General features: G+C 29.1%; 1 protein-coding gene across 5 annotated transcripts in view; it reads left to right on the plus strand.

Moving 5' to 3' along the window:
• Positions 1 to 13,722, plus strand: part of LOC129980881 (protein madd-4-like) — a 323,844-nt gene that overhangs the window by 266,794 nt on the left and 43,328 nt on the right. For all 5 annotated transcript variants that reach the window (XR_008785271.1, XR_008785272.1, XM_056091332.1 and 2 more), the window contains exon 11: positions 113 to 277. Coding sequence is in view for 3 of the 5 variants with exons in the window: in XM_056091332.1 (XP_055947307.1) it covers positions 113 to 277 (165 nt within the window). In the remaining 2 variants the exon portion in view is untranslated. The remainder of the gene's footprint in view (positions 1 to 112; positions 278 to 13,722) is intronic.

The raw sequence follows: 13,722 nt of genomic DNA on the forward strand, positions 1-13,722 counted from the left end.
TATGAATGTCCTTAGTGACCAAAAAAAATCTATTCCATATTCGATAATCAATTTATTCCTCTCGGAAAAAATTTTGTTTTTCATTTTTTAAAAAAAATCCATTTTTTCGCAGGAACAAAGCCAGTTAGCATCGAAAGCTGCTACCCTCGTCCGTGTTCCTTCGATCTGAATAAACCAGAGGATCGAAAAAAGTATAACAAAAATCACGTTGGCATTGAAGTGACCTACTCATGGAGAGTTAACGGTTTCACTCCTTGCAGTGCAACTTGCAAAGCAGGTAAGATAATTCAAATTTTAGTTCCTGTTTTTTTTTTTTTTAAATTTAGTTTTGTGATTTCATAATCAATTTACCCTTACTTTTTCCCTAATTAAGACATGAGAGATTTATTGTACGTTAATTGAGTTTATTGATATCAACTATTAAAAACACAGAAGTAGTAAAATTAATTATTTACAGAGTGATCAAATCTCCCAAATTGATCACACGATCGTTTTCATATCTATTTTTAAAAAAATTAATTTTATGGTTTCATAATCAATTTACCCTTACTTTTTTCCTAATTAAAACATGAGAGATTTATTGTACGTTAATTTTTATTGATATCAACTATTAAAAACACAGAAGTAGCAAAATTAATTATTTGCAGAGTGATCAAATTGTTCACATACTGTTATACTGATTTTCTTTACTGTTAAAAAATTCAATTTATTGTTTTCATAGATATTTACTCCTTTTTCCTACTTAAAACATGAGAGATTTATTAAACATTGATTGAATTTGTTCATATTAACTGTTACAAAACTAAAAAAAGTTAAATTGATTATTTGCATGGTATTCAAATCTCTTAAATTGATCACATGATCGTTCTTATACCGATTTTTTTTTGTGTTAGAAAATTCAATTTAATGTCTTCGTAATCTATTTGCCCTTATTTTTTCCTACTTAAGGCATGAGAGATGTATTAAGCATTGATTGAATTTATTAATAGTAAATGTTATTAAAAACGTAGTAGTTAAATTCATTATTTGCAGAGTGATCAAATCTCTCAAATTGATCACGTGATCGTGTTTATGCTGATTTTATTTACTGTTAAAAAATTCAGTTTATTGTTTTCATTATATATTTACTCATTTTTTCTGCTGAAGACATGAGATATTTGTGAAACATTAATTGAGTTTATAATATTGAGTAACTGTTACAAAAACGTAGAAGAATGTGAATTGATTATTTGCAGAATGCTCATATCTCTGAAATTAATCACATGATCGTTGTATTTTCTGTTTGTTTAAAAAAATTTCATTTGTTATTTCCATAATTTTTTACACCTGTTTTTTTGTAGTTCTGAAGACATGGGAGATTTATTAAGCATTAACTGAAATTATTTATAGCAACTGTCTTTTCAAATTTCCGAAATTGATCATATGGTCGATTTTTATTCTAGCTCTTCAGTTTAACGTAGAAAAAGAGAATTAACTATTATTTTTTGGAATTTATTGGAAATAGTTTAGATTTTTAAATCCCAATCATTTAGCGACACCACTGAATTAATCACCAATCGGAATAGCAATGTCCCAGCTGTTAGAAAAATATTTTTCAAAACTTACATTAAATAATCATGTGAAATAAAAAGGATTTAATGTCTGAAATATTACAAAACCCGAATCATAAGGCTTTTGAAATGATATATTTGTACAAGATGAACGAAATATCACTTAGTCTAGACTCTTCGGCAAATGTTGAAGCTATGATGTTTGCTAAGTCTATGCAATCATTATATATTGATATAATTTGAAGGAATCATTTTATTTTATGTGCCAAGCAAGTAAGTCCAAATATCATTGGGAAGATTATTGTAATTACGTCAGTCAAAATAACTAAATATAATTCAAATTAATAACCATTTAACAATTTCATGCTCCCTTCACAATTTATGGTGCTTCCGTCGTTTCTCATATAGGAGCTTGTTCAATAAAGCACTCTGATAATTTTGTTGATTAGATGAAGTGAGTAATCTTCCACAGCGTGATTCACCTATTTGAGTTCTTTACCTTTGTAAATGTTTTATCCTACTCAAACATTCTTTTTTGATAAACGGTTGTCTTTAAGGGCTTTTTGCGACATTTCAAATGTTTGTGTTCCAAGTAATTTGTGAAAACGAATGTATATTTTTTATTCAATCGTATTCGACATTTTTTAAAAATCGACAAAGTTGAAATTCATTTCTCATTTAAAAACATTTTTGGTCTAAGACGATAAAATGGGATATATTCTTGACTTTTGCCATTAAGAAATTGTAAATTTTTTAATAAAATATTACAAATTAAATCTTTATAGAAGTAAAGGATTAGCAAGAAATAAATTAGCCACTTCAGAGGGCTCTAAAATGCGTTCTGTTGGTCCAAATAAGATAAAATTTGAACTTCAGATTATTGAGATGATGCGCTTTACATTTATTAATTAAAAAAATTTAGTTCAAAAATTCACCAATATATGGCGCTGTAACACAAATGGCATTTTTTAATTAATGTATTATTGTTTCGAGATACGCATGGTCATCCTCCAATATATGTTTCTACCAAATTTGGTAGCTTTTGATAAAATGGTATGACTTTTTGAGTTCAACCCTCAGAGATATAGACACACAAGCTTTTCTGCTATTAATCTAAACATAAGTTATCTCGAAAACCAGGGATTAAAAAGCTGTGCACAGGTGGTCATTAATTGAGGAGTTGTATGCAAAAAATTGTGCATAGTAACGTTTTTAAAGGAAAATTGTGTTAAATGAATAACAATTATGATTGGAAGAAACATATATAGCAAAGTTATATATCATTTATATAACTTTCAGAGATTGACGTCAAATGATGTATAAATGCAAGATGTATAGTAATATAAAAGTAAAGTATAATAATAAAACAACTTAATGACAAATTTAGAGTTGCTAATGTAAACTCTTTTAAAAATAATTATTAAAAATTTTTTACTTTAAGATTAATATAAGTTCTTCTAAGTAGTATTGAAAACAATAATTTTATTTTAAAATTACAATCGTTAGTATTAAATAGATATTAATCATAGCTTTATTGTATGTGATTATATTATTTAAAGATTTCTTATTTTATACGAAATATTAATGTTTAATAAAAATGATATTTAGATAAGACGGTTCTGATAGATTTTTAAGGAAAAAAATTAATTTTAAATGGGCATTTTTTTCTACCATTCGATATTTTTTAAAAATTCAGCGGATGTATTGTTAGATTTCTCTGCAATTTCATGTCAGATTTTTGACTTATGAAGCTTTCATATACATATATATAAACATAACCAGTATAAAGTAAGAAATATTTTGAAAACGAAACTAAATAGTTTTGAATCGCAACTAAAAATTATTTCTTATTCAAACTGAAACCAAAAAAGGAACAGGAAAAACTTCAGAGTATATATATATAATGTGAGCCACTGCATGACTTCTATCATGACGTATGACTACTAATTTTTAACAACAATTTCTTTTTTGAAAAAATAATTTTTCTTGCAATTAAAACTTCGTAAACTCATAAAATAATTCGAATTTATTACATTTCCCATTTTAAGTTGCCGATTTTTTTAAAACTTAGTGGTATTTTTGATAAATATTCTATAATTTATCGCATTTGGTGGTCATTATAAATAAGCCTCGATAATTATTCAAAATTATCGTATAAATCACACTTACCATAACACGTATAAGTCAAACATTGAAAATTACAAAAAAAGTTTGGTGTACGGATGGTTTGGCAACTATCGTTAATCATTTGAATACTGTTATGACTCGGCACTCTATTTTCGTTTTGGAATTAGTTTGTTATTGCACAAGACAAGACAGAGGCTATTTACATAATGATAGAAACTGATCAGAGTATTTACAGATGAAGTAGGCTTAAATTGATCAAATGATCCGTACATCAAAGACATGAAATAACGTAACGTACAAAATTCTATCCTTACTGCAAACACAACATATTCTACTTAAATCAAAACCGGATTGCCAGATTCCAAGTTGGAATAAGATGCAACGTGAACTCTAAAATGAAAATAAACAGGAAATATAAAACTTATCAGGAGTGGCAACAAATACAATAGTTAGAAGCATTAATACTGGTTAGTTTGTGGATTTTTGTTCCCCCATTAAGAAGCATATATGCTATCCGATTCAAATTCATTTTTTCCCAATTCAGAGGCTTATTTAATATTCTTTTCATGTTTTGCACAATTTATAGTAAAACATTTAAAATGTTGTTTAAGGTGTATGTACACACTTGAAACTTCGAAAATCATTCAAAATATCGAATATTTTTTATTGCTTAATAATGTTCTCTGATCCTTTAGCTTTCAAATGATATCAAGATGAAGTCAATATTCGAAATATTTCTCGAGTTATAATTATTTTTCTTGAGGTACTTTCATTAAAAACTCTAGTTACGGTGTTTTTAAAACTCATTTTATGAAGAATGATATTTTCCCACTATGTTGATTCATTCAAACAATCATAACTCAACAAGAAATGAACCCAATACAGTTATTTATATATGAAATTAATCTGTATGAAATAGCGGATGTTTTATGCCTCAATCAAAGTTATATTTATAAAAATAAATTTTTAATAGCTGTTTAAAAGTTAAAATTACAGAAAAATCTCGCTTTTTCTATTCATTGTTGATGTAAAGATTATTTAAAAAAAACTATACATTTTTATTACATGTTTGAGGCAGACATCATGAAGACTAATATTAGGCATCATTTCCAACTAGAATTGTGTGTCTGTACAAATTAGAATTTAAGATATCATGTTTCAAAAAATAGGCTAATTAGCTCATTAAATATTATTTAATTAATTAATAATGAGTGTAATATGGTTTTTCTCACTGAAATGAGTTTAAACATATATTAATAACCTACTGTCATAAAACTGGATTTTTAAAGTTAAAATTTAAAAAAAATCTTCAAGTGTGTACGTACACCTTAAAAATAGCGTGTTTTGTACTTTATTTCGATTATTTTATAATTCAGAAAGAACATTGACTTTATTATTCTTCTCATTTGCTAATTTTTTATACAAATATGCGAATAAAACATTTTTAATGGAAGAAATGCTGATATAAATGAACACGCAGTTTTCGTATCCATAATGTGAAACCATTTAATGACCGTACCTTGAGGAAGAAACCATTTAATGACCGTACCTTGAGGAAGAAACCATTTAATGATCATATCGGTTTAGTACTGCTATCTTCACTATAATACAATGCGTCACTAAATTATTTAAATTTTTATTTTCCTTGTTCTTCTTGTTTGGCATCACTGATACAAAGATTGCTTAAAAAATCGCATTATAACAAGCATTATGAGAGAGAGAGAAAGAAAGAAAGAAAAAAGGTTCTGATTTGACAAAAATAAAAATTGATTTACAGAAAGATAAATATAGAAAACATTACTTTTTATTGTAAAAGGAATTCAAATGTTTGGCAGCTCTCAGATATTTTCCCATATTATTTCTAAGTACGCGAAAAATGATCAAATAGTAATTGAGTAGAATTTTACACAAATTTAATGTCATACAAGTAGCAAGTAAAATTATATGACGTATATCTATTAAATGTAAATCATCAATCTAATATCTTAAACAATACATAAATATTAAAATAATACTATTTAAAAAGTATAAACTGAAAACATTTTCTGAGGACTTCCAGATGAAACCGAAACCTAAACTTTCACTGAATAGAGTGATACCGTGGCGCCATCTTCACCTGAAAATTGATACTTTTGCCTTTTGAAATGGTGCTGAAGTCGTGATGGTGTCTTTTGTTTATATTTTTATGCTAATTTTCATATAATGTTCCATGAAAGGGCTGAAGATTATGATTTGCGTCTTCGATATATATATTCAGTTTATATATATATATATAAACTGAATAGCACATGTTCTATATTTCTAATTGAGCTTATGGATTCTAAAAGCATTGTATGTAAAGAATTATGGAAAGAATCTATGCTGAATATTTGTTGAATTTACCTATAGATAGAAAAAATAGCCTAGATTCATCTGGCCTATAAATTATAATAATGGAAAATGCAAATGTGTTTGCTTTTTGAACCTCCTGCATCTTTGGAAAAATAAGTTTTTTAAACATTTAACATTTGAAAGGCTTAAATAAATATGATGCAGGTGGAAAAGATAACTTTTTTTGTCGGGTAAAGTTACTGGCAATAACAATTAATAAAAAATCGTTTCCTAAATAACAATAGGTTATCTGTTTGTAGGTTATAAATGTATAACGATGTACTCTGGATGAAATTGTAAGGATTTATTTCGTTATTTACCGAAAGTACTGAAAAATACCATTTAAATCAGGTTGATATCTTCGCAAGTTATATTTTTTTTCTTATGGTATTTAAAAAAAGGAAAACATTAAATATAATCTAAAAGCAGAAATTTTAAATCTTTAATTGTTAATTAAAATAATTGTTTTATATCGAATGATACAAAAATACGATTCAAAAATAGATGATAAAATATTTCGGCAAATAACGAATTAAAGGAGAAAAAGGTATACATACATAAATCAGAAAATATATTTTGTTAACTTAAAATTAAATGCTTCCTTTAAAAAGAAGTAACTACATGTAATTAAAAGAAACTCTTTATTTAAATAATTTTGTTTAATTTTGCTACTTATAAGGGAGCAATGTATCAGTTTCTTTATTGGGTAATGATAGAAAGAAAATGACTTCCAAATTCTAAAAAGGTTGAAAACTGGTGGTTTAGATATAACTCTAACCTGCATTAAAATTTCTTTTACGAAATTTAAGTAATGTGGATTCATTTTAAATAATCAGCATTTTTTTTTTTATTTGTGTTAGTAAAATAGATTTTTTAACTGCAAAAGATCTTTTAAAAAACACAAGTTCACTTGAATTAATTTTTTTTATATGCTAAGTTTTTAATTTGATTGGCGCAAATAGCAGTGCATTAGTGCCGAGATGATAAAACGGAAGCAATGGACTAATGATAGGAATCTTGGAGTTACAATTGGTCTTATTACGAATCCGTTGCGATGTCGTGATCATAATTGTGATTTCACTTTTTCGTTTTTTAAATTGTTGATTTGCTGGTAGTATTAGTTACATTTGATTTCAGCGAAATCGCTTTTTTATAATTCCATGTTCATGATTTCGCCAAATCTTCTGACATTAAAACCGCGTTCTTTTAGTTTTCTTAGTTATCTTGTACATGAACCTTTTTAATGGTGGCAATCCCATAACATGTTGTTTAGAAGTGATATTAAACTTAAATATTATGAATAAAAATGAAATCATCATCAATATCATTACTGCTTTGGTAATGTACAGGCAGTGTATGCTTTATAAAAAATCAAGTATTTGATAATTTACAGTTCTGAAGAAATATTCACTGCGATCCACTAGCTTAAGTTGTATAGCAATGATAAGCGTTAGATTTAAATAGCATGAATAAAAACGAAATCACCAGAAGAAGAGAAAAAGAACTCTTCCCATTCAATGATTATACTGAATAATTTATGTTGCGGAGTGTTGCAGAATAAAAAACACTTTCTAAGACGCGACTTTAGCATTTAGAGCACGTATTGTGGGCCGAAATTACCCAAATGAGAGTAATGAAAAATCCCGTATTTCAGGAACGCTATAAAAAAAATATTGTCCACTAAAATGAGATACAAATTTGAAACGGAGAATGAGAGAAAATGAACTAAAACGCTGGTTTTGAGTTCATGAGGCTCTGAGAATAAAAATCAGTTCACTGTTCTAAACTTTTATTTGGTTTTTTAACTGTGGGAACTCTCAGTGGGATGGAAGCAAATATACTTACTGTTAATGAAGTCTTAGCATTTTATTCCTATGAGAATTCTCCCCAAAACAACCGGTATAAAATGAATTTAAGCACTGTGCAGCATGTAAAATTAGAATGGGTTTTACAATACAACTTTATCTTTTCAGATTATTGAATTTGTTTGGAAATGGATGAAGAAGTCCGTCGAATTTAAAATGAAAAGTTATCTTTGCCATATTAATCCTCTCACGACCCCAGGAAACATCTCAAACATGGATATGAGAAGCTTCCGGTATGGTGGTTGGTTCTCTCTGTCCTGTTGGGTGCAGAGATGGTGTGGGGGACTATCCCATACCAATTGTGGGGCGTGATTTTTATGGGAAGTGTTGTAACATGGCCGGTGGTGCCATTAGGACTCAACCTTAGTTCCCGCCAATGCTGTCGCGGCTTCCATTCTTTCAGATTTTTTCCGTGTACCTCTGGAGGAATAGGAGTAATCAGCTTTGATTACCATATTCACACCCTAACCAGAATATCGTTATGATTGTTAATTTTCACATTAAAATTAATAAAAAATAAGGGTCAAGTTTAAAAAATACGCAATATTCTGTTATTAAGTATGTCAAAATAAGAAATTTTAATTGAAATTATGTGAGAATATTTCCTTTTATTATTATAATTATTGCAAAATACAACACACTTATCCGAATGAAAAAATTAATTATAACCAATATTCATAGTGACTAGTATTCCAGTTATTTTGGAATATTAATTATTATGATGGGTATTCCATATTGCTGGCCAAATATCTAAGTTAAAGTTGATGTGGCGAAATATTTTACTAAATAATAATTAAATTTCATAACAACTTATATACAGCAAGTGTTTATTTCCTTTTTGTTAATAAGAAAATAAAATACATGGAAATAAATCGACTGAAGTTAAAAAAAAAAAGCGTTTTATTATTTAAGGCACAGTATTAAGTATTTAAATTACGACTTATTTCGATTTAATATATAAAGCACTACCTATCAACTGGGTAACATGGCTTTTTTAGAATAAAGAAAGGTTTAGCAACTTCTACTCTGTATCAAAAATTAATTAATAGAAACATAGCATATTTATCTAGCAGGATTAAATGCAACTGAAATGGCGGTTTGCTGCCTTTTTACTTCCTTTATTCAATCATTCGATTTGTTTGATGAGTATATCAAATAAATGTTTCAAGAATTTTTCTGATAAATGTATTCCATTTGATTCATATTTTTAATTAATATTTTGACTCATTTTTGTCGTACGTATCACTTTAATAACGGCTGAAAGACCTAGAATTTAATTCTTCAAATGAACTAAAGAAATGTAAATTTGAAAGGAAAAATTATTATAATCGATCTATTTTCTATAGTTGCATCTTCTGAAACAACATCTAGGTAATTTTTCTTGTATGTCTGTGATTGTGTTGATTTAAATGATTTAAAATTTCATATCCAGAGCGTTTTTAGTTAAGGAACAAATTGGGTAAAGCTCAAAATAACATGAAAATAAATATAAATACGCATAATGTTCAAGAAAGAATAAATCAGATAATCAATTTTGCCTTAATTTAATATTTATAAATTGTGTTTGAGAAACATTCATATATTTATTTGATATACAGGGTGTTGCCGAATTCGACCGACAAATTCAGAGGGGTTATAGTAGGTATCAAGAGGATAAAGAATCACCATACAACATGGGGTCCCAAACGGCGTTTAGAGGGTGAAAATCGCAAAAATATAAGGAGTCGGCAAACTTTTGGAAACTGTAAAAAATTAATAAAAAAATACGAAAAGGTGTTTCAGCTATGAATTTTTTTAAGTGAAAGCACATTCTTGAAGGCTATTTTTCATGTAAGTAACATGCCGATTTGATGAACCAGGGGGTCGTAAATTATTGAAAACGAAAAAGTAGTTTAGAACACTTATTTGCAAAAATATTAAAACTTTAAGAAAAATAAAAGCTTGAAAATATAAGGAATTTTATACTCCTTAATTTGATATAAGTCTGTAGTGTGAAAATTTAGGAGGTTTTAAGATATTCAAGACAAACTAAAATTTGTACTTGCTCTCCAATTTACATTTGTACATAAATTAAAGACTAAGCTTAAATTTGACTACCGTAAATAGCAAAATTTATGATTTTTAATTGCAAAATTTATTCTAAACACTGTATGATAAGATTTTTCATCGTCTTTCTTAAAATTCAGAAGATTAAAGATTCAACTCTTATTCATTAATGTAATATAAAAAGAATTTTATAGCTATCATTTAATAATTCGTTCTTTAATAATTTAAATATTTTGAAGAATAAATTTTCGTGCAATTATGTACAGCAACTTTATAATTAAAGTTCCATTCTGAAATAGCCATAAAAATACTCTTAAACAAAATGTTACCAAACCTGGTAATAGTTTGGTGGCTTCAGAAAGAACTCATATAAAACTGAGCATATAACGTCAGGGATTTGTTTGATCCAAATCCTGCAGTTTCAGGTGTTGACATTGCCGTTTAAGTAAAAATGGACCTCATCGATCTACAAGATGCTCTGTGGCCAATGTTCATTGGCAGTATAGCTTGCAGTCCTATTTAACTTAATCCCTTGAATTGAAATGACGATTCCAACTCATCAGGAACTTTCTTGTAGAAATTGATAATGAGGAGCTGCATTTGCCAGAAATTAGAGTTGCTTCCAACCTTTGATAATTTTCAAAATTAAATTGTTTTTATAATGTGCGGTACCCGCCCTAGCCAAAGGTTATGCGGGAAAATTTATAGATCCGCCGAAGAGCAACCCCACCTTGCACGAGGGAACAAACTACACTTGATGACATTGGGCCCTTGCAAACAGTAAAAAACCCTCTAGAGAAAATGCATATTGCTAGAGAAAAGGAATAGAAAAAAAACATTACATTTTACATTACATATTAAGTTGTGAAACATTAAAAATCCATAAAATACATTAAATGAGCGTTAAATTTTTACATTAGGGGTGAGCTAAACACAAAAGCTTTGACAAAATATCCCTAGTAGAAGATTTAGTGATTGGAATTTTTAAGAGTTCTTCGACGTCAAGATAGATCCAATTTCTTGGCCATATGAGTCTGTGTTCTCGCCATAGTGCACAGGTTTTGATCACGTGATTTATAGATCCTTCTTCGGTGCCACACTGACAAGTCGAACTTTGGTCAAAGAAACGACTTTAATGCACAGAAAATACACCATTGCTAATATATACTTGGTTAAGATAAAAATCACCCTCAATATGGTTAACCGAAACGTTTCTAAAATATTGGTAGGTTATTTGCCTCTTGATGGAATTAATCTCCTGCCAATCCTTAATTATTAGTTTTTTGGTCTCATTTATGAGTTTGATTTTGGACTCGTGGAAAGATATTTCTTGTGTTTCTAAGTTTAAAACTTCCTTGGCTAGTGTATCTTTTCCAATTTACCCTTGATGAGTACTGATCCAGATCATTTCAACACCAAGTTCAGCAGCTTTTTCTTTGTATATCACATGAAGGATCATGTCTGCATTTTTAATAGTAAATATTTGCAAATGATTAGTGCGATTTTTCTAAAATAAAAAAGTTAATAACAAATATAATTAAAATGCCTCTTTTAGCTCGAAAAGTGTTATCACCATTAAGTGCACAACGACTCTACGAATAAAATACCAATCACCTCTTCAGATCAGTCAGAAGTGTTAAGATACAAAAGCTCAAGATAAAGCTTTGACTTACACCACTTTTACGCTAACATCTTGCATGGCGTGATGATCCAGAACATGACACGCATGAAGGTGGCGTTTTAAATGATGCCACTTCACTCATCCCTCCGACTTTGAATCAAACCAACGAGGTAGACACAATTAAAGGGGGGAGAAATTCTCAGATTAAAAGTAGTGAAAAACAGTTCGTGATTCCTCGTTGCCTGGGAGATTTAATTAAACTCTCATAATTTTCTTTTCCTTATTTCGATGAAAATTCGTGACTTTTATGCTTCATTGTGAAGCAATTTTTCTTTTTTCTATTCCTTTCTTTTTTCTACTTCATTTGGAATAGCATAGCAGGCTCATTGAAGTGTGATTTAGAAATCTTTGAAAGAATTTTTATAAATGTTGATTATATTACGATTGTATATGCTGTATGACCAACTTTTAAACAAATAGAAATAGTACTTGTGCATTCTCGTATACTTTGTTTCGCTTTGAAAATAGAATCTGAGAAATGAAAATTGAGTTACTAATATTAATTTAGTGATACTTTTAACAAAAGGGGGGGATGAAAATGCGACGCAGAATGAAAAGAAACATAAAATTGAGTAAAATCTACATTTTAGTGAGTAACAAATTCAAGATACACAAGATTTATAGTAATTTTTAAGAAACTAATTAGCTAAATTACTTTTTATGCTCAGATTTTATATTTGTTGCTAGTAATTATAATTATTTATCTGCATAAAGTAGTTTTTGCTAGTGTTTTCAATTTCAAGTTTGTAATAGTGTGATTTGTAAAGAAAAAAATAACCCTTTGCACTCAGAAAGAATAAATGAATCCATAGTTATTCATTTAATACACGGATTTGTTTATTGGTCTGAAATTCCCACCAGAGGACACCTCAGATATGAGGATGAGAAGTTTCCGGTTTGGTGGATGGTTCACGCCCTCGAGGTGGGTCAAAAATGGTGAGGGTTGGCTACCTCCTACGATGATGGGACGTGCTTCTCACGGAAAGGGTTGTACCGTGGCCTGTGATGGACCTTAGGACTCAACTTGAATTCTCTCCAATGCTGTTGTGGCTGTCCGATTAGTCAGATTTAATCCATATACCTTAGTTAAGCGGGTCAAGGTATCGTTATTGTTCTGAAAAATACTTATACATAAATACTTAAAATTGAATTTCGTCAAAAAAATTAATCTACGTCTTCTTACCCACTTTATGGGGAAATTAACAATTAAAATTAACAAAAATAATGGTTATAAATAAAATCCTGAAATGATGAACCTATTTAAATGGTGCCTGTTAGGCAAATGGTTAAGATTTAAGATTCGTTTAATAATTTTCAATTGATATTGTAATTATTTCAATGAATTTGATGTCATTGATGAGAATATTTATATTTGTAGTATTATCTTCACAAGCTAATTACAAGTACACTTGGAGCTTCAGTTAGTAAAAGGGAGATTTGAGTTTGGAAAGCAGAATGCGAGGATCAAGGCTCTTATAGCCTACTCACTGCATCAAATGCCTTTAAAATAAATGGAAGGACTAAAGATATAAATAAAATTTTATATGGATTCTCGCTTGAAAGAAAACAATTCCTTGAGCCAGCGTCCTGCCCTAGAGGTGCCGAGTCTTCCCCTTGATCTGGGAGTCCCAGGTTCGAGTCCTGGTTGTTTTTTACCCTGTGAGGTATGTGAAAGAGCTACCCTGTAAAAAGGGTTGTGCAAGCGAGTGTGTGAATGTCTTCTTCATATGAGCTAAAAGTCAGACTTCTGCCTTCGGGGGCTCAGGGGCCTTTACCCTCAGAAGCTAAGCTTAAAATCGCTGATTTAGTCAGTGGACTTGCCTATGACAAGTGCATAAGTAACAACAAGAATCCCTTGAAACAGAGACTTTTATTTATGTACTTGCAAGGAAAATAAATGAAAGTTTGCCGTTTTCATGATGTAAATATTCATCTTGTATCATCCTTAGATTTAAATTAAATAAAAATAGAGTAAGAGATGCATTTAATAAACCCTCAACTTAACTTAAAACCTCAACAGTAAACTTCAACTTAACTTAGATATTCTTTAATATCTACTACTCAACTGTATCTTAAAAAAACT

Source organism: Argiope bruennichi, chromosome 8 (genome assembly GCF_947563725.1).
Source record: "Argiope bruennichi chromosome 8, qqArgBrue1.1, whole genome shotgun sequence".
In the NCBI taxonomy this organism is placed as follows: Eukaryota; Metazoa; Arthropoda; class Arachnida; order Araneae; family Araneidae; genus Argiope; species Argiope bruennichi.